This window comes from Ochotona curzoniae, unplaced genomic scaffold, assembly GCF_017591425.1.
Source record: "Ochotona curzoniae isolate NIBS_2020 unplaced genomic scaffold, NIBS_Ocur_1.0 contig_2692, whole genome shotgun sequence".
Lineage (NCBI taxonomy): Eukaryota > Metazoa > Chordata > Mammalia > Lagomorpha > Ochotonidae > Ochotona > Ochotona curzoniae.
The window spans coordinates 12,969,399-12,995,187 of record NW_024465556.1 but is presented as its reverse complement, the minus strand read 5'-3'; the positions used below and the strand labels follow the sequence as shown (position 1 = coordinate 12,995,187).

Sequence of the window (25,789 nt, the reverse complement as noted above, 5' to 3'; positions counted from 1 at the left end):
GAACTAAGACCAAGATCAAAGTCAAAATACGTGGTCCAATCATCATAGATGCTTTTATTCAAGGTTGTGATGCAGTGACACTTGAATTTCATTTAAATTATAATCTTTTTAAGGATATTTGCATCCTAAATATTGCATGGGATATCCTTAAACTAAAACTTGCTTACTGTTTATCTGACATGTAAAAGCAACTGGCCATTCCATATGTGCACTTTGGGAGGGTACAAAAATCTTAACATATGGTTACTTTCAATTCTGCTAGAGGTAGCTGAGAAACTAGGAATTTTTGATACAAGCTCAAGATTTTGTAATGAAAGTCAAATTAAGAGACTGCAAAAGTGTGAAATTCTACTACTTATTTTGGGCTAGGGCCTTGAAGAACTGTATATGTAAAAGTAACAGTGAAGTCTAATTAAATCAGACTACACTGACTGAAGTCCATTTTTATGACATTTGATCAAAAATGCTGAAAGCAAACTAAGGCAGTCATGTATTGATAGTGTTGGTAATGTCATGAAATTCTTCAAATAAAATTACTTATCATCTTAAGACATTATCATCTGTGCCTCAAATATTTTCTTCAAATATTATTTAAATGATATATATCAGTAATCAAATATATCATGAGACTCAAAAAAAGAAAACTTACTAAAAAATAGTGGGAAGTTAGGATACATTGCTGTGATATGTTCAATTTGTTGCAAGAAAATAGTCACCCTTCTATATTATATTCTCAAAGGAAAAAGAATGATCATAAAGTTAACAACATTCACAAAAAATGTAGAACTAAAATAATTCACTAATAGAAGACAAATTTAAAGGGAAACTCTAAACACCCATTTGGAAGAAGAAAGTGATCTAAGTATAAAGAAGTAAAAAATAATACATAAACTTATGGAAGGCAAATAAACATTAATACTGTAAAATAACAGATCATATCAAGTTTAAGTTAGAATTCGAGTCACATATATGGCAAAAACTCTAAACAGGGCTTCAGAGAAAGAAAAAGGGAATCTGTAAATGAAAAACAAAAAGAAATATGTAAACTGGTAGTAAGTAAATAAGTAAACATTAATATTATAGAATAATAGCATCTTGTCAAATTTAAATGAGTTTGAATAAAATTCATGGAAAAATAGCTTGTATAACTTACATTGTCAAAAAAGAAAGAATTACATTATTTAAGGTCCCTTTATTTTTCATAAGGAGACTAAAAGTAATGTTAATCATCAAAATTGATGAAAAATACATATTGCTCTTTTTGTGGTACTTACTAAGAAAACAAAATACATGTTTTATTCCCAAACTTACACTAGCAAACAGTGTGCATTAATAACAACAATCAACCCACATGTAGGAAATGAAAAGGATTTAATTGGAAAGATATAAAATATATAAGAAGGTGTTAAATTTACATTTAGCTATATGAGTACTTTTATCATTTTATCAGACAGTTTTGAAGATAAAAGCAAGCATAGAATTTTCAGAAGTGAATTTATGGGCCTAGTGCAATAGCCTATCAGCTACATTCCTCACCTTGACCACAACAGGATCCCATATGAGCTCTGGTTCTAATCCTGGCAGCCCTGCTTCCCATCCAGCTCCCTGCTTGTGGCCTGGGAAAGCAGTCGAGGACAGCCCATGGTTTCGGATTGCAACTGCTTGGGGAATTAATCAATGAATGTAAGATCTTTCTATCGCTCCTCCTCTGTCTTTCCTTAGATTTGAAGATCTATTTATTTCTAAATAACTGCAAATAAATAACATTGAAAATTAGAAAAAAAGGGTCCACCATGATGTCATGCGCCAGGATCCCATTTGGGCACCTGTTCATGTCCAGACTGCTCCACTTCCCACCGAGCTTCCTGCTTAAGGCCTGGGAAAGCAGTGGAGGATGGTCTAAGACCTTGGGACCCTGCACTTGTGTGTCAGACTCAGAGGAAACTCTTGGCCACTAGCTTCAGATTGGCTAAGCTTTGACAATTATGACCATTTGAAGTGTGAACCAGCAGATGGAGGATGTTTCTCTCTGTCTCTCGCTCTGTCCATGAGCATGATCTGTCTTTCCAATAAAAATAAACAAGTCTTTAAAAAAGAAATTTTAAAAAATAGGCTTGTTATATAGGTACAATAAATTGCATGGTGTTATAGTGGATGAAGAATAAACAAATAGTATAAAAATGAAATGTATGCCATTGTTATGATGATGTGACAAATCAAAAGTTGAGAATAAGTGTATTCTTTTCAGTAAATCTTACTGGAAAATAGTATACTTATGAAAGATGAAAATTGAGTTCTAACTCATGTCCTAAAAATTTCATGTGGCTTTAGAAAATAGTGGAGAAGTTTTTAGTAAGTTGACAAATGGAAAAATAAGTTTCATGTGAAACAAACATCATCAAAAACACAATAAACAATAAGTTATACTACACATTTTGATTTGAAGATCCTTCATGTATCTCTGTTTCTGCATATCTATTACAAATAGTAGATACCATATCTATATGGACAGAAACAAAACTTTATTGATGTGGCTACTTAAACTAGACACAAAGACTCAATGATATAGAAAATGGAAATTGATAGTCTATTCACAAAAGAAGAAACTTTTAGGGATATAAAAATATATCTTTTGGGGATACATTCCAAAAGCCCCCAGTGAATGCCTTGGAACCACAGATAATAACAAATCCAATATGAACTGATACTTTTTCTATACATGCATGTTATAAAGTTTAATTTATATATTGGGGCATTAAAAGATAACAGACAATAATTAAATATAACAATTGTAGTACTACAACTGCAAAAAGTTATGCTAATATGAACTTGTTCTCCCAACATGGGTTCTACTGCACCCATTCTTCTTGCCATGAAGATTTCAGATGACACAGCACCTTTCTGCAGAGATGAAGTAAGGAGGATGACAAAGACATAGTGATGCTATTGACCTGACAAAGCAACTTTGACCTTCTGTACAAAGGGATGATTCATGTCTGGAGAGGAATGGAGGAGGACAAAGAACGATAGTATGAGATTTCCTCACATCACTGAGAATGACACACAACTGAAAATATTATTTGTTTTTAGATGTTGCCATTTAATATTTTCAGACAAAAGCTGACTGAAACTTGAGAAAGCAAACAACAAAAAAAGGGGAAACTAATTTTAACACATAGAAAACTGCCTAACCTGTTGCCTAACCTGTATACCTCTAAGAAAGAGCAAGAAAAACTGCAACTACACTCCTTCCAAAAATGGCTATGATTTGAAAGGCTGATATAGCCACAGTTTGTAAAGAAATGGGACATCAAGAAATCTCATATATTGCTGGAAATTTAACCTGTATGCACTTTTGCATTCTTAGTATTATCCCTTAAAGCACAATGGTCGTATATTCTGTAACCTAACATTTCCACCCTCAGCTATATACCTTGACGAAAATCATGTATATAGGAATAAGTAGATATATACAGAAAATGTTATACAGCATTAATTGCAGTAACCTAAAACTAGAAAGAACTAAAACAGTTGGCAGTATAATGGGTAAATAATGCATATCGTATTCAAACACTAGAAAGACCTCAACATGAATAACATATTTAGATACAGCAACCCAGATACATCTCATAACTATGATAACAACACAATAATTACAAAGCTAAAAAAAACACATAAATTTCAGAAACAGGTAATCTAAAACTACATTGCTTAGAAATACAAATTTAGGGCCTGGCACAATGGCTCAATTAGCTAATCTTCCACCTCCAAGCCCTGGGATATAGGCACCAGCTAATATCCTGGCTGCTCCACTTCTCATCCACTTCCCTGCTTGTGGCCTGGGAAAGCAGTGGAGGACAGCCCAATGCCTTGGGACTCTTCACCCTCATTGGAGATCTGGAAGAAGCTCCTGGGTTCAGATTGGTTCAGCTCCAGCCATTGAGGCCATCTGGGGAGTGAACCAATCAATAGAAGATTTTTTTCTGCATCTCTCCTTTTCTCTGTATATGTGCCTTTCCAATAAAAATAAATGCATTTGTACATTTGTACAATTACATTATAAAGAAAAAGGAAAATACCCTAACCTAAAAGACTATTACTGTGACAATATGGGAAGAAATGGCAGGAGGGAGGAAGGTGAGGGGGATGGAGGCATTCCTATAGCAACAAAGTTGTATCGTTGAAAATAATACTAATAGTAATAATAATAAATGTTTTTTTTAAAGAAGCAAGTGATAGGGCATATTACACTGTATCAGTTGCCTTTTTCTCAATGTGAACATTGGTTATGATGATTTTTACAATTATGCACCTTGTTTCACATGCTTGATATATTGACATTATTTGACTATAGACTCAAAACAAGAACATAAAAATATCCTGCAGTCCCAACCCCAGTATTTTTTTTTTGACACATTTAAGTTTTAGATCTAAATGTGTCTTCTTAAGTTGCTGTGAGAAGTCTAAACCCTAGTGTGGTTAATTACAGGAAAGGAAGACCTCATCTGTTATTCTTGCTGTTTTGAAGACAACGTCTTGTTATGTAAATCTTTCTCCAAATCCCTAGGTCAACAGAGCACAGCTGGCTTATTTAATCTTGGACAAATTTAAAATAATGAAAGTACATAATGTGTATGGTCCTGTTATATATTAAGAAAAATATTAATATTGATATTTTTATTTTGAAGGAATTTATAAATATGCTGGATTACAGGGTCACAGAAAATGCATAATAATTACTACAGCACAATTCTCATGTTAATGTGATATTAATACAAAGAAAACAGGTTAAGTGTAGTTCATAGATACTTTTCTAAGATTATAATTATGATTTCCTTCCTCCCACTCCCTACTTCCTTCCCTTTTAAATTTTTGAGATAGCATATTTTAATTTACATTATAATCAAAGCCTTAATTATCCACTAAATAAAGCTTTCAACAAGTACAAAGTAAAAAGACCATAATTCAGTTGGAATATAGATAAAAGGACTCTAAACAATATTCATGTGAAAATATGCTCACTCTAAAGAAAAGTTTTACAATATTGCATCATTAAGCTATAATAGCATATCATTAATAACTTTAGCTTTGATAAAGATATAAACTTCTACAAAAATATATTTGCAGTATAGTGCACACAGCCACTTCTTTTGTTTTTATTCTTTGATTCTTTTTTTAATCTACCATATAAATGGGAGAACATATGATACTTGCCTTTCTGTCCCCAGCTTAGGCTTACCATGATATCCTCCAGTTTCATCAATTTTAAAGCAAATGGCAAAATTCCATTATCTTTTTATAGCTGAATAATAATACTCCACTTTGTATACAGACACACACAGACCCCACAATTTCTTTTAACCATTCCTCTGATAGTTGGTGCCTTAGTTAATTCCAGAGTCTGTTTAATGACATAGCTTGTGGTATTTTACAAAGCTATCTTCTGATAATTTTGCATTTGTTAGACTGTAGACTAAAAAGCAAAACAAAAACAGTTATCCAGTAGATAAAAAAACAGTTTTAACTTCATTTTGCTCTAGATAATAACTATTTTTCAAATGGTATGACCATGTAAGCCTAATGAACACAATGCTCAAAGGACTTATTAATTGAAACCTAGACTGTGTAACTGAAACCAAGACAAGACTTTATTATTATTTTTTTAAATTCCGATTTCCAGTTATTAAAATCTTAGGCATAGAAAGTGCAACAAAGTGTTATCTGTAAACTTACACTATGCTATTATTTATCCTTTGTCATATACCTGAAAAGGATCTTCCCGAGATTTATGATCTGTTCCACATGGAGTCTTCAATTTGCATCTGCCTATGCAGAAAAAGAAGGGACTTTGCAGGTTATTAACATATGGGTTTAAAATTGGAGAGAACAGTTTACTAGGAGCATAGTAGATTTAATGTGAAATTGGCATTCTGTATATAGTTAACACACCGATGTATTTAATGCCAGGGCCAGAGTTGTGATGTAGCGGATAAAACTGTTGCCCGTGATGCCAATATCACACATGGGTGCTAGTTGGAGTTCTGGATACACCTCTTCTGACCCTGCTCCTTGATAAAGGCCTGGGAAAAGTGGTGGGAAGAGGCCCTGATTCCTTTGGCTCCTGCTATCCACGTAGAAGACCCAAAAGATGCTACTGGGTTTGGTCTGACCCAGCCCCAACTGATGTGATCATTTTGAATGAACTGGTTATTGGAAAGGTTCTCTGTTTCTCCTCTCTGCAGTTCTGCTTTTCAAACAAAAACAGCATATATAAAATAATGCCAAAGTGTTTGTATGAAATAAATCCTAAAATGCCATAGCATAACAGTGGAGGATAGCCCAAAGTCTTGGGACCCTGCACTGACATGGGTGATGCAGTAGTAGTTCCTGGTTCCTGGTTTTGGATCGACTCAGCTCCAGCCATTATGGCTATTTGGGGAGTTTAGCGGCAAATGGAAGATCTCTCTGCATTTCTTCTTGTAAATCTGCCTTTCCAATAAAAAAATGATAAATCTAAAAAAAATTTTTTTAAACCTCATTTGTTTTCATTTATTTGAAGATGATACAAATATGTTTCATCCATTGGTTTGGTTTTCAAATGGCTGTAACTTTCAGGGCTAGGCAAGGTCAAATCAGGAGAAATGAAGTCAAGCCAGAACTGTCAGCGCCAGCTACAGTTTTAAGTGGAAACATCGAATCCGACATTATGAGGATGTCTATATTCTAAGAAGTGTCTTAACCGCTATTTCAAATTCCTACCTAGGGAACATTTTGAATCAGCTCTAAAGAACTTTATTTTTTTTTTCCTGTGTTGCTAGAAATTCATTTTTTTTAACACAGAATCAAACTTAAAAACAGAAATCTCCTATAACCGCTTTGTCAGGAATGATGAGTACTGCTTTGAAGTGCATCCCTTTAGATTTTTAGTGTAGGTAGATAAACACTGTACATAAAACCAGATATATTACAGCTTGTTTAAACTTAGTCTTTCACTTGAACTCCTTGGAATGTCATTAAATATGATTCTGTGATGTAATTTTATAGCTTCATAATATTTTGCTAAGTAACAGCATTCTAATTCGAGACACTACATTTTGATAATTTATAATATGTTTACTTGCATAACAGTTATAGTCCATTTTAGTTAAATTTTAATTTATACCCTTGATTTTCCTTCAAAGGTTCAATAGAAATTCTTTACACTTTACATTTTTAAATATATGTTGCAAAGTACTCTTCACGCGCACATATAGAAGCTTCAGTGAGTCTTTCATAGCCACTTAATAAGATGAATCTGTTCAATGTGGGAAAGCTAGGAAGCATTGAGTAGAAGAGGAGAAATGGAGATATCTGTCTCCTGAGGTGACCAACTTGTAATCGGCCAAACAGATTATGTAATATGTCAAGATCAATTTCAAGTCATATTCTATATATTACTTAAAGAAATATTATTATGGAAGAAAGGGTGAATGATTTCTATAGAAGAGCATTTTACCTCATAATATGTTAAAAAAATCTTTTAACCAATTAGTAAATGAATTCATGAGAAGTATATTCATTAATGTTTTAGTAAGATATGAAACCATATGGAAGTAGTTCAGGTACAGGAAAGAATTTTAAGACTTACAAATTCTGCGTGGTAGAAGTAAAATGTTGCAATTCCAAGAAGCTAGTGATTCTGCAAGTGATCCACCAGTAACGCAGGATGAAAATACTGAGAAGAGATCAAATTGGCAATAAATTTAAAGAAATATAGGAATCTAATTGAAACTTAAGAGAAAATAAGTGAAGGTAATTTCGCACAACAAAAATTGTTCAACAGAAGTTAATAGCTAAGAAAGGGAACCCAGATGCCACTGTGGATTCTGCACTGAAATAATTGGATTCTAGCAAATTGTTATTTTTAGGTTGATTAATAATAGTGTTAGGAAAATAGAATAAGCGCCACAAAATGTTTCAGTATGATAAAAAAAAAAAATTGGATGTAGGCCTAGCTGTTGCACTTGGATTTTTTTTTTTGTATAGATTTATTTATTTGCATTCAAAAGGTAAATTTTACAGAGAGAAGAAGCAGAAGAGAGAAGGATCTTCCATGCACTGGTTTACTCCTTATATGACCACAACTTATATGACCTCCCACATGGGTGCAGGTTCCCAAGGCTTTGGGACATCTTCCACTACTTTCCAAAAATATAAGTGGAGAGCTGAAACACAAGTGATGCAATCAGGGCATAAACAGTGCCTAATTGGGATTCTGGCACTGTAGCTATGCCTCTACATTGGCCCCTGTACTTTGGATTTTATTTAAGGTGGTAATGGAAAGATTCAGGTAAAATTAAGGAAGATAATCAAAATAATTTACATGTGAAAACTACTCATATTTAAAGCTTGAGAGGGTATTGAATTTAATTTTATATAGTTTTGTAAGGTCTGTATAAATTAAAAACAGACTTAGGAATTCATAGAATGCTAACTTTCTTTGTTAATCATTTCCCATATAAACCCAACTCCGGCTCTCCAAAATTGGAAGTAACTTCAAACTATTTTATTCATGTTTGTAATTTTTCCTGGTTTTTAAAATTTTAACTTTCATTTATTTATATTTTAAAATTTTTTTCATGGTATAGGTCCACAGGCTCAGGGACCTTCCCTTCTACTCTGCCACTTCCTGCCAACACCCCCTCCAATGATTTCCCCTATATTTAAAAAAGAAAAAAGAACAGAAAAACAAGAAAAACAGACCTATATATACTTCTACAAATGCAAACTTAGAGTAGTTAACCATGTTAGTTCAGAGTCATTTCTGCAATTTAGGACATATATGCTAAGAATTCTTAGTTTGGGACTCATTCCAAAAAAATTGTTCCAACTTTATCTGTCCAAAGTGGCAGATGGATGTGACACATCTCTGTCAGCCAGTGGTTGAGTCATCCTCTCGTACTGCCTGTCAGTTTCTGCTGATCTAAAGGATAGTCATCCATCTTTCTGAAGTGTTATCTCCTCTAAACCAGAAACTACCACAGACAATTTCATGTATAACAAATAGCCTCTGTTTCAAGTGAGATTGTTCCAGATGTACCAGCCACCTTGTCATTTTGTTGTGATACTATCATTGACAGATGCAGAAATGAAATTTTATTTTACACAGATATCTTACATTTATACACCCTATGTAGATGCTCCAGCATCCCATACAAAACATGCTTTCTGGTTCATATTGCATGGTTTATAATTACAAGCCCTACTGTTTAAAACAGGAGGAATTTGTCACTTGTGATGATGATATTCCTTTTTCTGGTGATAACAAATAGAAGAATAGCTTTTTAAGACAGTCAAAATCAGCTAGGCCATTTTCTAAATTAAGGAAAATAAACAGTATTCATTGACCAGATATTTTACTATAAAAAATAGGTATTTTATTATAAAAATTCACACTTAAAATAGTTTCTGTGCCTCATATTAAGGCTTTAAAGTATTTACTGGGGCATTTGTGGAACTGCATCTTCTGATGAGTGGCCTGAGATGGAGCGTAAAGCTCTGTGTTTTGGGCAAGCTCCGGCTCCGGCGTGATGCTGGAGCTGACGGTCAGCAGGATGAGGTCTTAAGGGACACGGTTTCAGATAACTCCATGAAGTATTGTCATTATGGACACAATCATAATTAAAAGGGTTTAAATGAACTATTTTATTATAATAAAATTAATGTAGCCATTTTATTATGCATATAGTTTATAATAATAAAAATAGTTTAGCATTTTAATTTAATAAAAAGTCCTGCATGCTAGATAAGGGAAAACTGATAATAAATAAGCAAAACCAACTAAATTAGGTTAAGATATGCTAAGATAATAGAACTGGGAGACTTTAAAAACCACCATAATGAAAATTGCTTAAACTGCTATAATCCTGGGCTGTAAAAACCTGTTTTGTTTCCTTTTTGTAAGCTCAGCCATATACTCACAAGAATGGGATTTGCTTGCAGTATGACAATATCGTGACAGGAGACATTTATCTTTTCCTAAAATTCACAGCAGCTCTAGTCAACACAGTTAATAAAATCAGCAATTTTCCTCATGTTTTCAAGGATTAGCCTATCCAGCACTGTATGCAAGTGACCTTTTCATAATTATTTAAAAGGTTCCTCATTAAAGCATCAAGTGCCTGATTCAGGAGAGACACATATCTGCTGTAGAAGCACTTGGGCTGAACATCAGAAAAGCAAGCAGTTTGCTTCCTGCTGCGTTGATTTCAAATGCTGCTCTGTTCTTGAAGTTTACCACAGAAAAGTCTGCTAAAGCTTAGGGTCTGTAGGTCCAAAACCATTAAATAGACCATTTCCAAACATGGCAGATGGAAAGGCACTAACCTTTGGAATCATCTCTTGCGCAGAAATAGCCTCTGCCTATACTGTACCCAATAAAGTTAATTACTGTCATGCCTCTTAAAGCACTACGTTGGAAGTGTGAAATAGGCTTCTGCTGGTTTGTGTAACAAAGATGTTTCTTGCATCACTCCAATGGCTGAATGCTGCCAGTCTTTCTTTTACAGATAAAATGAATAAAAGCAGAAGAAAAAAAGAAAGAAAATTAAAATAATTCTGTCACTAAAGAGTAGCTATTGAAACAAGCTGTCTAAAGGCAGTGGGCCATGTGTATATTCCTGTCCCTGTGTAAATTGTTAGAAAGACTGTATAATGTTAAGAAATTATCTGTTATTGACTGTACTACTTCCTGAGGGGGAGTCATTTTGTCATGTGGAGGTGGTGCTTAGGCAGCAGGACAGAGTAACTTACAGGTCCTGAAGAATAATGTAAACCTTGGCCTTGTCAGTACAGTAAAAGCTTCAAACAATGACTCAAAAACTCTGGTGTTTTCCCCTCTTCTTTTATGTAAATGTTAAGTCTTTTTGCTCATTTTAATAGAATCATATAGAAGACACTGTTCGTAAAGCACGGTGGCAAGAAGATGGTTGGAGTAACAACCATTTCCCAGTTAATCTGTTAAGTCGCTGTATGGATTATGTTCTGTATAATCACCCTTCTTACCTTTCCACTAGAAAATCTTACTTTTTAAGATATTTACTTATTTTCATTGGAAAGGCAGATTTAACAGAGAGAAGGAAAGACAGAAAAATCTTTCATTCACTGGTTCGTTCTCCCAATGGCCTCAAAGGCCAGAGCTGAGCCATTCTGAAGCCGGGAGCCCAGAGCTTCTTTGAGGTCTCCCAAGTGGGTGCAGTGCTGGGCTTTGCATGCAGAGGATTAGCCAGTTGTGTCATCATGGAAAGTCTTTGAACCTTGGAAGCCAGAAAGACTCTCTAATCTCTGACTCAGAGGTTTGATTTTTTTGCTACTGTGGTAGCACTCCTGTAGTTTGTCAATCATTTGTTTCTGTGATTTAAGTTAATGATTTTTTTTCCTGGTATTTTTCATGCTACGGTTCCATACGCAGAGGAGTTATTCCCTGTCCACCCCACCTCCCTTCGTTTTTATAAAGCTTGTTAGCAGTCAGTTCTGATATATCACAGTTTCTTAGGTGGTTTTTTCAAATATAGCCATTTGCTATTCCAAAGAAATCCAGGAAGTTATTTTGAAAATGAGGAAATCTTCTATAAAGGGAAAAAATATTCCATATGCAATTAAATGAGCCACCTACAATTTTTAATTTCATGTAAGGGCTTGTTAATGAAAACTGTTCAATGTGCAATTCTTTGCTTCCAGTTTAACCATGGGCTTTTGCATTCTATTTCACAGTTGACCTAGAAGAATTTGCTTATTTTCACTGTGTAAATGTCATTTTAAACTCTAGGATAAAAAAGATTCCTTTTTTTTTTTAAGATTCCTTCTTCTAAAATCAGTTCTATACTTGGGAAGAGAGATACAGAATATATATATGTATGTATAAATATAAAATTCGCATATATAATATATATATAATTCAGTGTAATGCTAAGAACACATGCCTATTAAATAGGCTTATCATCAATTATGTAATCCATCCTATCATCCATGGCTTTCCTTTTATGTTGCCTTCACAAACTTGTACCAAAGCTTCTCTAGCAAGACATGAATCTCTTTGTGTCAAAATCATGAATTCCTGTCTATTCTCATCCTGTTTGACTAAATTTGGTATTTGATTCAGTTGATCACCACCCTGTTGAAATGATCACTAATCCATTGCTGTGAATTTTTCTTTTTGATTACATTTCTTTTTATGCCTCCACCCTTGAAAAATGCTATTCTCTCTCCACTTACACCCCTCTTCATCCAACCTTATGTGCTTTCAACTCATGGGACTCAATTCATCATCAAATTAAGCTGAAAATCTATTTTTCTGCTCCAAATTTTATTTCTGAAGCCTATACATTGCAACATGGATTTCCCATAATATCTAAATTTCACAGTGTCTATAATTCATAATTTTATTCTCTCCAACTTTATCTTCTGTTATCTTTTTTCTCCCCACTCAACCTTAATGGAGTCATTTAAGCCAGACATGTGAGAACTAGCCTCGACTGCTTTACGTTTCTCATCTCTTACATCCAACTGAACAAAATTCTCTGGATACTGCATGTAAAATTTCCCTGAAATCCTGCTATCCCAGCAGCCGTTGCATCCGCTGACTGTGGAGACTCCGTCCTGCCATCCCTTATCACAACAGTGGAAAATGAGGCCAGAAAATTGAAGGAAGCTATAGTGTTTTTTTATGTCAGATAACTCAGTTCTCATAAAAATTATGCTTGGCCTGCATTATGGAGTGCATCCAGTTCTTCCTAATCCATTACCTAAAATGACATTAGCTCTTCAAATGGATGCTGCCAGCTGCTAAAAGCCGTTGTACATTTGTCATTTGTATTTCCCCAGAGAGAATCTTCTCTTGTTCATAGTTTTGTATTGCACTATTCAATTTAATTTACATAGTCCAACTCCCAAGAAACCATAGTACCTTATTTTCCTATGTTCTATACATAGCCCAGTGAATCCAAGTCTGTAATTAAAAAAACCACAGTCTTATCTATCATCTGCTTGCATATTATGGTCCAAGCTTGTGCATGACAAAATAAACAACACTTTATGTTAAAAATTGCAGGTCTGCCCTCAATAAAAGGCTGCTTTCCAATATACAATGCCAATTATGTCTTCCTGTGGTAATTTTTGCCTATCAGTTCATTCATTCTGAAACTGGAAACTCAGATGTTCTTTTTCCTAAGGAAGCATATGCACAGTGATTACTCCTGAGTGCAGGGCACTGCTTCTTTAATACGTAATGATTGCAATGAGCAGTGCATCGCTGGGGTACATTGCAGGCACTGGTGAATATACTGCAGGGATTAAGGACTCTAGGTCGGATGAAATGAAATAAACCCTGGCCTTTTACAATCCATTGTGACCAGGAAGGATTCTTCTCCAATCTAGTAGTGATTTTAAAATGTTGATGTTTGTGAAGGCTAAACATGATTTTCCTTATCTTTCCTGCATAGGGCTAAAAAAAAAAAAGAATTTTATTTCACTTTGATTTAGAAAAGGTGTGTTTATTTAGAATCCTTCAATGAGGAATATCATGATGTGTGCTATAAGCCCGCTACAAACTTCTACTTTTTCCACAATATTGTTAAAGTACCCACACACATATATTTTATATGCATATATAATATTAGTATAGTATATGTTTATTATAGAATAAATGCATTACATATATTTATAAGCATAAAATATACATTGTATACATATAAATATATATTGTAAGATATATATTTTACAAAACACCCACTGGGAGAAATTAACAATATACCTTTATATAGGTAGAATTTACTTTAAGAAAATCTTAAAATTTAGTTTTGCTTTTCTGTCTATAGATTGGCAGTGAAAATCTTTGCCTTGGAGTGACTTAAGTGGGTGATAATATGATCTCTTTTTATTCACAATGTGTGGTTAAAATGTGACAGTGTTTCTAAATGGGTTTTCCATCTTGAATTCATGAGTTTTCCCTACAACCAGCAAAAAGTCCCAATAGAAATATGAGTAAGTAAAATGGTGAGATTTCAGGTATAGTAATTATGGCAGAAATGACCCTTTAAATTTAATCTTCAACTGCAGTTTCAGTAAGGTTGAGCAGAGGATGCTTAGATAGGGAAAGCTAGTCCAGTGACAGATTTTCCACAGCTTGGAATGACCCTTGGAAAAACTGAATATAGAGGTTAATTAACACTTTATTGAACAGCTCCCATAATAGCAGAGTTGTTTATATTGCCACACTAGCGTTTAGCTGATAATGTAAGTTCCTTGGAGGGGTAAACTTATTCACTCCTACTATTGGGGAAATATTTTGCCTACACAATTGGGGGAAATGCTTTATCTTCTCAGTTGGGGGAAAATACAAAAAAAAAAAATGCTGTATAACTTCCTGGAAAGAATCATGGACTGGAGCCCTAGTTGCATGGAAATGATTCTACTTGGTGCTTTCCACATGCTCTGGGTGAAGAACACTAAGAACCCTGTTATTTTGAAAACAGTGGGAAGTTTGGCTTAACTGTTACCGGATGATCATGTAAAGTGAAGTTCACATTACATGGTAAGGTAAATATTGAAAAGAATTGAGACATTTTTTCATGACAGTATATGATTTAGGAACCGGATCTAACTTTGATAGGGGTTTTCTAAGGAAATTGTATTTATTGCTTCTTGGCTTTTTGGCTAAGATCAAGTGTAGGAAATGATGTTTGAAGTGATTCCCATTTGATGAATTTAATACAAATGAAACCATGTAGATCAACCCCCATGGCAAGAAAGGAGAAGAGAAAGTAGAAGACTGAAGGGAAATAATGGGAGAGTGATCATCGGGGGCTTTAGGCCAACTGAGTACTTTTGCTTTTTATCCTAACATAAAATGGGAGACGGGAAAGCTTCATGAGGTTAGTAATGTGGAAACATCACCTTGCAGACAATTGCTAGGAACAGATATGAGCCCCCTCAGTTGTCCTGGTGGGAGATATTTGCAGCATGGAGAAGGGTACAGTACACCTACATCTCAAAAATCACGTTAAGGAAAATTCCAGGAACCCGTAGGTGGAAGAGAGAATGAAAGAGCAGGAGACAAAATCATTGCTGATGGTTTCAATCCAGTTTACACACTATCTTTTCAAAATATCTTAGATTCTCGGGGAAAACACTGTGTATGCAACCTAGATTTAATACGCTTGTCATTTCCTGAATATTTCCACATGGCTCTTCCTTTTAGAGCCACTTAGGATAAAATATTTTCTAAATTTTCTTTCTTATTCTACTACAGATAAATGATAAATGCATGACAAAATTTTTTGACAAGAATGTTACGTTTCTTTATGTTGTAAGCACCCTTTTTAGTGCTGAAACCAAAGTTGACTCTTCAAAAATTCTGTATCTGTGGTAAAAAAATTCTAATCCCCTTAACATTTAGACATTGAAAATGTATGCTTTTCTGCTTTTCAGCTTTTGCCAACTTCATATTAAAATACATATTTTGGCAATTAATGTCTAAGTCAACATTTACCTTTATCTCTGTATAAAATTGGATGATATACCTAAAAGAAACTTTGCAAGTATCTCTGACAAAGCATCTTTTTTTTTTTTTTAAAAAAAATGAAACTTGCCAGAGATTACAAAGTCATTTTTAATTCCTTCACATGAACCCCCATGATTTGGAAGACTGGAATTTATTTTCCACTCCCAAATCAAAATACATTAATGCTTTAAATGATGTCATATAAATTCACATTACATATACCCTTAGATGTATTTGAAGAATTGTACATCTTGTTATTTTAAGTTCATATATGTGCCATGATACTGAAGCAATCCAATCTGTACATGCCATGCATAACTCATCTTTTTAATCTGCAAAGTGCTTTTGTTGTATTCCCTAAAATTTCAAGATCATTTATATTGATGCCAAAATTGAACTACCTGTGGGAAACTTTAAATTACATAGATTTTTTTTTCTGTAATTGATTTTAGAAATTTTTTAAGGAAAGTGTATATGCATTAAATCAAAGTTAGAAAGGCCCCAGAGGGATGTGCTCATCCAATGACTGACTCCATTCTCCATTTTAGTGTCCGTGTACCTAAAACTTCTAGGGCCCTGACTCTCACAGACTGAGTGAGAATTTTTCAAAGATAAAAATTAAATGAGAAGCAAAGTAAAACTCTAATGTGTGATCTTTTGCTCCCAACCGAAAGCCTCTTCTGCATTTCAGCCTCTGTGGACCTCAGTTGTTCCATCATTAAATTGGGGGTAGGTGTAAGAACTTCTTCAGTGAATGAAAATTGCGTATGAGTTTAGAAAACATTCCTGCCACACTGCAGGCCTTCAGTATTCTTTTGTGTGAGATTTACTAATTGGAAGACAAGTGTTTGGAGGGAGAGGGGTGTATGTGTACATATGCATAACTACATGGACATAGATTACATCTGTCCATTCCCTCCCTAAATGCCCACAAGAGCTAGGACTGGAACTGACCAACACCAGGAGGTAGACTGGAGCCAGGGGTCAAAAGGTCCATGGTGGTGTCCCATGTGGGTGTCCCATGTGGGTGTCCCATGTGGGTGACCCATGTGGGTGACAAGTGCCCATGTCCTTGCTGGCTCCACATGGTTTAGCAGGAAGCTGGATGGGAAGCATAGAATAGCTCAAATAAGGAAAAAATTAAGAAAAGATGTAGTTTTATGAAATATTGCAGTACAATCTGTACTCATTTTATCATTTCAGAAGTTAGATTTTTATGCAAATTATAGTGCTTTGGAGGCATAAGTCCATTCAGTTTCAAGGGCCTTTATGAAAATGTAAATGTATATTTAGAATATGTAAGTAATATCAAACAGCAGTTATAAAATGCTGATAATATAAAACCCAGAAAATTACTTACTTTAAAAAATTATGTCAGATCTGCACTCCTATCGTAGTTGTTTATTTTCCTTCTTGATCATTGTCTCTTTTCCTTGTTTTCTTTATTGGTCACTTCATAAGTACCAGTTTATTTTGTAATATCACCTTCTACAGAAAACCAAAGAAAATATTTTATCATAATTTTGGCATACTTTGGAGGTCTCAGGGAAGGAGAACATGTGTAATTAGATCAGATGTTATATCTGAACACCATAGGAATGAGCATGGGAATATGACATTGGGAGAAATTTTTATTTTGCCCTAAAGAGGGTTAGCACATTTGAATTGTCTATTTTAGATATAAACTAAATGTCATGAGAGTAAAGAAGATAAACTTTTCTCCTAGTAAGCAATGTTGAATCAGATACATTGGATAAGCAGCAGAACTGAAAATGTCCTGGTAAAATAGAGCCTGTCTGTACATCCCCGCTGAGGGTTCTGCACGGTACTTCAGAACAGTCCCTTACTATGGAGGCATAATTTCAAAAAAACCACATGTGTACACGGTTGTCCAATTGCAGAAGCAATGGAACACTAGAGACCATAGCTTTTACAGTGTAAACAATGGTACATTGTAAGTTAACAGGTCAATAAAACTCCAAAGCTGAAGTAAAAAAAAATACTACTGCACAATAATTTCTAAAGTTATTTTACAATGCTTTAAAATGTAATGTTTCTTCTTTCATAAAACAAAAACTAGAAGAGAGCATCAATGTAATGTTTTCAAGCAACTGAAACCCTCCCTCCTCTATGTCTGATAATGTGTCGAAATTTACTTAAGATACAACATTTAGGTTACTGAGTAGAAAAGCATCTTTTTTTTTAAATACTGTTTTATTTTGAAGACATCTGCATCCTGTGTCCAACATTCTGCTATACCAATAACTTTGGTTTTCCAAATTCAAAGGTGTTTTTATTTATCATTGTTCTTGGCCCTTCCATAGCCATTGTCCTTTTAAAAAAAATCTTTATTTTTTACTCTTGATATGTTAATATTTTACTTTCTTCTCTAGTGAACCCATCCCTCTGAATTCTTTGATTTTCTTGAGTCTTTTACTATCTCCTCTCTGCTGAACATTTCCCAGGAGGGGAGGTTAGATCCTGCCTCACTGCTGGGGCCTTGCACATTATTGTCTTTCCATAAAAGGGTATCACCATTTGTAATTTGCTAGTCCTGCTTATTTTTCAGATGTGAATCCTTTGGAATATCTCCACTTAGGAAGCTGAGAGTACCTCTCCGATAAGTTCTAAGGCATCCTGTGCTTTCGTTTATGATAACCCATTATGTTTTGGCACTTACTATTGTATTTTACAATGATTCATCAATAACATCACCTAGACATTTCTTCCTTTTTTAAAAAAGATGCATTTATTTTTATTGGAAAGGCAGATCTACAGAGAGAAGGAGAGAGAGAGAGAGAGAGAGAGAGAGAGAGAAAGATCTTCCATGTACTGATTCCCTCCCCAAGTGTCTGCAATGGCTGAACCTGAGCTGATCCGAATCCAGGAGCCAGGATTGGGTCCTGTTAGTCATATTGAAGACCTTGATGAAGTTATTGGGTCCCAATTTTTGCTTAGTTTGGCCCTGGCTGTTGCTGGCATCTGGGGAGTGAACCAATGGATGGAAGAACTCTGTCTATCTCTCTCCACCTGCCTCTCTATCTCTGTCTCTCTGCATTTCAAATAAAATGAAAATATATATTTTTAAAAGTCAAATTCTGCAGTACTCTTTATTACTGTCTTCAAAATAACTGGACACAGCTGCCTCTAACACTAACTAGTCTTTCCAATCTGTGATTTGTACTTTTTAAGGTAATATGGTAGGGACCAGCACTGTGGTGTGTCAGGAAAACTGCTGCCTGCCAACTTCTCATATGTGAATACCTGCTCTCTGCTTCTGATCCAACTCTGGGCTGATAAGCATGGTCCGAGTGCTTGGACCCCACACCCACATGAGAGACCTGGAGGAGGTCATGGTTTTACCTGCCCCTGCTCTGGCTGTTTGCTGCCATTTGGGAAGTAAACCATCACATGGACGACTTCTCTGTCTCTTCCCCCCACCCACTTTGATTCTACTTTTTGAATGAGTAAATGAATCTTTTAAAAAATAAAGCTAATACTATATTCGTTTCCATGACTTGTAGGAAAACTTAAGTAATCATCTGTGTTTGAAGAATAACTTAAGTTACTGGAATGCCTTGGAATGCCTAAATATACTTACACACATCCCCAAAAGGAAAACAATAGAAATTCTGCCATCCTGAGATCACTAATAATTGCGTGTATTTCCTTACTTTTTATTTCTAGCTTCTTTGTACATTTTAGATGTAGAAATGATGTTATTTGAAACTCTGCGGAGTACTATCATTGCACCACTCTGAGTGTTTCTGTGTTCTTAACATGTTTTTTCACAGGTTTGTTAATGCGTTTTTGGCACCATCCTCCTGCAGTTAGCGTTATTGCCATGAAGGTAGTTCAAGCTCTTGCTCGTTTCTGTGGCCTCTTGCGGTTCTAACCCTCCCGTGTTTGTCTAACAAATTAATTTTTCCTAAGTGGAGGTCTGAGCCAATTGTTTAAAAAATCAACATGACTCTCTAGTGTCTTCCAAATAAGGCTGGAGTCCTGAGCAGGCAGTGCAGGATTCATGCTGGTTACTTTTGCATTCCTAATCTCTAAAGGAGATTGTTTACTATTCTCACTAAGTGTTCCTTTTTTGTCCTCTCTGGAAACTCGCCACTCTTTGTTCCCAATTTTTTTGGCAATAATGATTTTATTCATAATTTCCTTGAGTGGGGGGGCTTTGTAAAATTAAGAAATTCCTACCCTCTCACCACTCCACTTCTTATCTCCCTTCTCTGTTCTTTCTCCTAGCTATAATCATCTCACAGACAATGTATTTTTCTTGCTAATTATCTGCCATCTCTGGCTGATATATAAACTCCTAGAAGATGGCCATTTATGCTTATGTTTTCATTTCGTATTTCGAAAAATTCACATTGCTTGGTACCTAATGATACTTCATGTATGTTGGAAATATTAAGCAGGGCTGGCATGAATTGAAACAGTTAAGCTGTCACGTGGCCATTTTTGTTCTGTATTGAGTTGCCTGGGATCCCAGTCCTTGCTCTACTCCAGATCCCAGTTTCCTGCTAATGCACACTAGGAGGAGCAGCAGCTGGTCGTGGCTCACGTGCCTGAGTCCCTGTCACGCATGTGGGAAAACACAACTGGATTCCATGCTCCATGCTTCAAAATTGACCAGTGTTTACTCTTGTAGACATTTGAGTGTACTGGTAATGAAGAATTTCTCACTTCTCTCTCTGTCTCAAAAAAGAAAATGAAAAACAAACAAGAAATAATGAATATATTAATACCATATCAATTGATAAAATTATAAAATATTGGCTACTGTTTGTTCTTATAGCATTTCTTGTATTCTGAATTAAGATACAATTTTAGATTGTCATTTCCGGTAAATGGTTTTTAAGTTCCTTAAAGACACCTATCATTGTGTTTCTTGCATCTCAGTGCAAAGGCAAACAGTAAACTTGTAACTATTTATTACCAAAACAAAACTAAATTACTATTAGAAGCAAAGAGGAATTTATATTTGGAATTTTACCATTTTTTCTTGTAGTAAAGGATGAATGTATCTAATCTTTAAAAATATAACATGTGTTATCTGCACAATGATAAGAATTCCCAAGCAAATTATTTTGCATGAATTTTTGCATTTTTGCAGATTATTAATGCTGCACTTGCTTTGGCATCAAGACCCAAAAGTCAGGTGGTAAAAAGTACCATGGAAATGTACAAGCGCACGTGGGAGAGTCACATACATGTCCTCACTGAAGCTGTGGACGACATCACGAGTATTGACGACTTCCTTGCTGTCTCCGGTATGTGTTTGATCTTTTAGCTTGTGTATTTGCTCTTGAATTTGTGTAAGTAGAATAACACTATAATTGGTTTAATGCAATGTTAGGAGCATTTCGTTGATGGGCTTTCTATAAACAGTTACTTATTAATAGTGGCAGATATAACATCAGTCGTGTATACTAGGACCATGAACTTCATGTCTTATAATTTTTACAATCTGAAATTGTATACCGCCTTGAAAAGAACTTTCTATTATAGGGAAATCAACAGATTTGAATTTTAGAGTTTCCTAGAATTTTCTAACAAGTCAGGGTTTTCTCTCCTCAGTACATTTGTTTGTCTTGGTTTTCCTAAACTTCATTTTCAAATAAACGTGTGTTCACTTAAGAGTGAATGATATATCGTAATGGGAAGATGCTTTCACAGATTGGGGATACAACAATGTGGTAATTCAGCTGCACTGCATGTATTTAATGGCACTGATATGAAGAACTAAAGATACCAGGCTAGCCACCAAACTATTTCAGTAATAGACAGGCTTGAGATTCTGTGTGAAGTGCACACGATTCTCTCATCACAGACTAAAATGGCATCCCACGGAATTGTGAAAATACTTCCCTAGACCCAAATTGTCAGAATTATTTAGATTTTGATAATACTATTGTAACAGAAAATTACTAACCACTTGTTAGCCTTTTTTATTCTCTTAGAAGTAAGTCTCTTCTTAAAATAAAGATTTTTCATACATTTTCTACGAGGGAAGGATTTTCTTGGCACGTGATAGTTCACGCTTTGTTTTTACATGCAATTTCTAACTTTTAGAAAGTTTCTTCAGTCTAAACTGTTGAGTTCAAATACTTTCATGTAACTATACAGTAATCTTGATAATAGTTCCAGAAATCTAGTCTATAAAGAAACTTCAAAGGAATTTTTGGAAAATGGAATTAAAGTACGTATGTATTGGCGCAAAAATAACTTGCAATCTGTGGATAGTTTTTTTTTAATCAAATGTATTTTCCATGAATTTAAGAAGGACAGTTATATTTTTTATGCTGTATTAATGAAAATGCAGTATCTGCTAATCATTTTTAAATCGTTTGATTTTTATATAGTTGCAAAGTTTGAGAATATTTAGAAATTGTAGGTAAAATATTAACAACTCAATAGTCATGCAGATATTATTTTCCATCAGTATTTCTCTTCATATAATTTATAGTGAAATATTTATATCATATCATATATGTGTACATTTTCCTATACAAATGTATATGAATCATTTTATCTTTAAAAAATTTATGGTACATATTTCTTCTTTATTGTATATTCTTCAAAATGTATTTGTTTTTGTTAGCATTTAGATAGTTTATAATTTTAATTATTGAATGCAATGCTGTGCTTAGTATATTTTGCTCTGTTTGCTATCTTCTTAGTATGTACTTTGCAATGTGAGTTCAGTCAAATCTTACACTGAAGCAATCTTCAGTAATTTATTTGTTACGTGCCAGACTTGGGTTTTAGTTGCCTCTTTGGTTCCAAAGCAGCCGTGCCTATGCGCATTGATCAATGCAAAGGCAGTTTACAGTAATACTACTGACAGCACATGGGGAGAATTCTCTGGGCACACATGGCACATCATGATTGGTCAAACCTTCATGATTAGCGTGGAGGCCAGGCAGTGTGTGGGCCCTCAAAGCAGGATCCCATAATATTTGTGCTGTGGTAACATGACATAGTAAAATTCTAGATCTTCTCTTCTTCTATACCACATTAGCAGTTCATGATGTGCAGTGGAAGATTTGTTTGAAGATTGTCTAAATATCAAAATATCTCATTGTTTTACATAACTGGATGTTTGCAATACTTGATTCTAAGCTCACTAGCCACAGTATACCAGAGGAAAGTCCAGCTGTTTGTGATGGGATCCTTTTTTGTAATATTGTCTAGAATTATTGACACAAAGTGATGATAAAAGGTGGGATGATACTTAATATTTCTTCCTGTTTTTCTAATTTCTGTAAGCTAAATTCGGCAACTTGGCACCCTGTTACTTGGTCTGTCCAAGATGACTTTCTGCTTCCCTATGTTTTTGATGTGTGGGCACTAGTTGAGTTGTTCATGGTCTACATTGGTTGTCTGCATTGTTTGTCTTGCGTCATGGCTACTGCTCAGAACGTTACTCAGTACCACTGAAACGAGGAAGAGAAGGGAGCATTCAGATTTCTCATGTATGTCAAGAAGAAAACCTTTAACACATGTTTGTTTCCCTCCCTTGGCGAAAGGAAATGAGATTTTAATGATGAGTAATAAATGATTAACAACTGACTGAGGGTGGGTGTCACAGAGGGAGTAGCAATCCCATTTGGTCACACTTAACGATTTCATTGGTATAAATACTCCCACGGTGGCAGGTTTCAAGCTACTAATATGATCTCACTGTATTCTGAGTTGTTAAGAAATGTATATAGTTTCCATAAGCTGGTATAATCGGGTTTTAGCAGATCTGCAATAGCCTGGTCACTCAGAATTCAGCCTTTATGATCAATCCCATGCTATACCTACTGCACAAAGATGAGCCATGAAACCAACAATCAAGCATGTTTACCCAAAACGTTGAGTGACGTCCGCTTCCCCTTAACAAGCTATAATGTGTTACTTTTAATTGGGCTCCAGGGATTCTTCATAGAACCTTATAATTTTTCATTATCAGTTTCCACAGATGACAACATCTTTCAGAACGTTTCCAGTCAAATAAGTGGGCAAGATTCTATCTAGCTGTATGCATTTTTTTTTTTTTTTGGTAGACAAGAAGTCCTATCTCAAAGATCACAGGCCACCCAATAAAAGGTCGCCATCTTTCAGATGACTGATCTTGGTTCAAATAACTGAGATGGGCTGTCACAATCTGACATGGATTTTCTTAGAAAAAGTTGCAGGTGTGTTCAGCAGCGAATGACTTCTCTGGTACTTTTCTAGAATGATCTTTCAAAGTGAAGTGTTGTTTATATTCACATACTTCTGATTCATCTGCTTTCAGGTTTTAAAACTGACTAGTTGCTTCATATGGTGTCTGCATTTTGCATTACCTAAGAAGAAATATGATTTCAATGTTTTTGTAAGCGTCTCATCTTTGGCTTGGACTTTTCCCCACAGTAGTCAATAATAATATTAATTTTAAGTTTTTAATAGGAAAAAACTAGTGTCCTGAAATGATTTTCATTTTCTCATAATTCAGTTGTAAAAACTTGTGAATTCTAACAAAATAATTCTCCACATTAAAATATAAATAAAAACTAAAATCTAAAAGAGTATGAAAATGAAGTTGCATTTTAAACAATTATTTTGTAGACTACTGACAGAAGTAGAAATCACATCTATCAAAAGATTTGCTTATAATCATTCAAAAGTGGTTAAATATCTACTAGCTAGAAATTCTTAAGAAGCAAGTATCCCTAATAGCAAATATTTGTGTTATCTGCTGCATTTCTAACTATGGGACTATCTAACGATTTCCAAATTTTATACTTGTATCATTAACAAATTTTTCATGACATAGGAATCAAATATCTATTTTCAGAAGTTTTTGTATCAGTTTATTTTCTTTTATGAATGGAGAACTCCAGACACAAACACCAGCAATTATTTCTTAAAAATTTGCAGGATAGCCCCATCACCTATTGTACCAATCACTATAAAATTCTGCATATAAATTAATTATAGACCCATTTCCAAAAGTCAAAAAGGGGGAAAGAAATGAAAATTCTTTGAAATTAAGTTGTCCTAGAAGTTGTTTGTAGATTGTTACTCTGCAATAATATCATTGGCTCCTTAAAGCAGGTAGAGAAATACTTTAAAATAAAATTTAAAAAACTATCATTTTAAAGTATATTGCTACAGAGAGAGAGGGAGACACAGAGATCCTTTGACCATGTCAGGGTCTGTCATGTCTATAAACAGAGGATACGCCAAATGATGAGGCTTGAGAAACTGTCGTACCAGGCTGCCATAGTGCCCCAGTGTTACTTCTCTCTGTGGTGAACTCTAGGATATAGAGCTGAAATAGTGACTATACTTAATACTTGTATAAGCTCTGTGAACTCTTCCTTCAGTTGGCTTGTGTGAGTTACTGCTTTTGACACAACAATGGTGGAATGATTTGAATTGTGAGAAATACTCAACAATCGCTAAGAATTGGTTAAATGTTAGGACTTGTGACGATGTAATCTTTAATTTCTTGTTAAATACTGCATGCATAATTTCAAGTGCCAAAGCTGTGAAATGTGTTGGAGATTGAATAAAAGGTAAAACCAGAATAAATAACTTGAAAACAAAGTGCGGCGCTAGAAATTGTTGGATGCAAAGCAGCACAGGTGGAATGGAAGAAGACACTTTGGTTTAGCAATTTGTGAAACAGAGATTGACCACTTAATGATTAAAGCTAGCATCGCTATTATCCTATTGCTGAAAGCATTCTTACTTTGAAGCTAACATTCTATTGACTTTCAGTGCATTATAATGTTGACAGGCAGTTGAAATCTCCTTTATTCCACATACGGAATTCCAAATATGTCCAATTTTGGTATATACAATGCTATTACTACTCAGCTTGAACCACCATCAGTAGCCTGTGTCGCCAAAAAATTTTCCTAATTGAATTTCTGTTTCCACGATTTTTCTGGAAGTCTCTTATTAGCTGTTTATAAAATTAATGCAATTATTAATTTCTCTTTAAAATTTCAATTCAACTTGCATTTTACAGGGCTTATGTCAGGGTTTACAGAATGTTTTTATTAAATGTGTTCACTCTTGGAAATAATGTTTTAAAATACCTTTCAACTATGAAAAATAATCTTCAGCATTATCCATTACTGGGAATATAAAGATAATTCTGATACTGACAACAAAAATTTACCAACAAAGGCTTCTTTCTTAAAGACATTATGGTTGGCATAATCTTTCGCTTCTGTGAAGTTGTAATCTAAATCATCTCACCAA

General features: G+C 34.6%; 1 protein-coding gene across 1 annotated transcript in view; it reads left to right on the top strand.

Annotated features, from left to right (window-relative positions):
- Window positions 1-25,789, top strand: part of CTNNA3 (catenin alpha 3) — a 1,082,048-nt gene that overhangs the window by 698,794 nt on the left and 357,465 nt on the right. Inside the window, exon 11 of the mRNA XM_040975830.1 lies at window positions 20,661-20,817. Coding sequence (XP_040831764.1) covers window positions 20,661-20,817 — 157 coding nt within the window. The remainder of the gene's footprint in view (window positions 1-20,660; window positions 20,818-25,789) is intronic.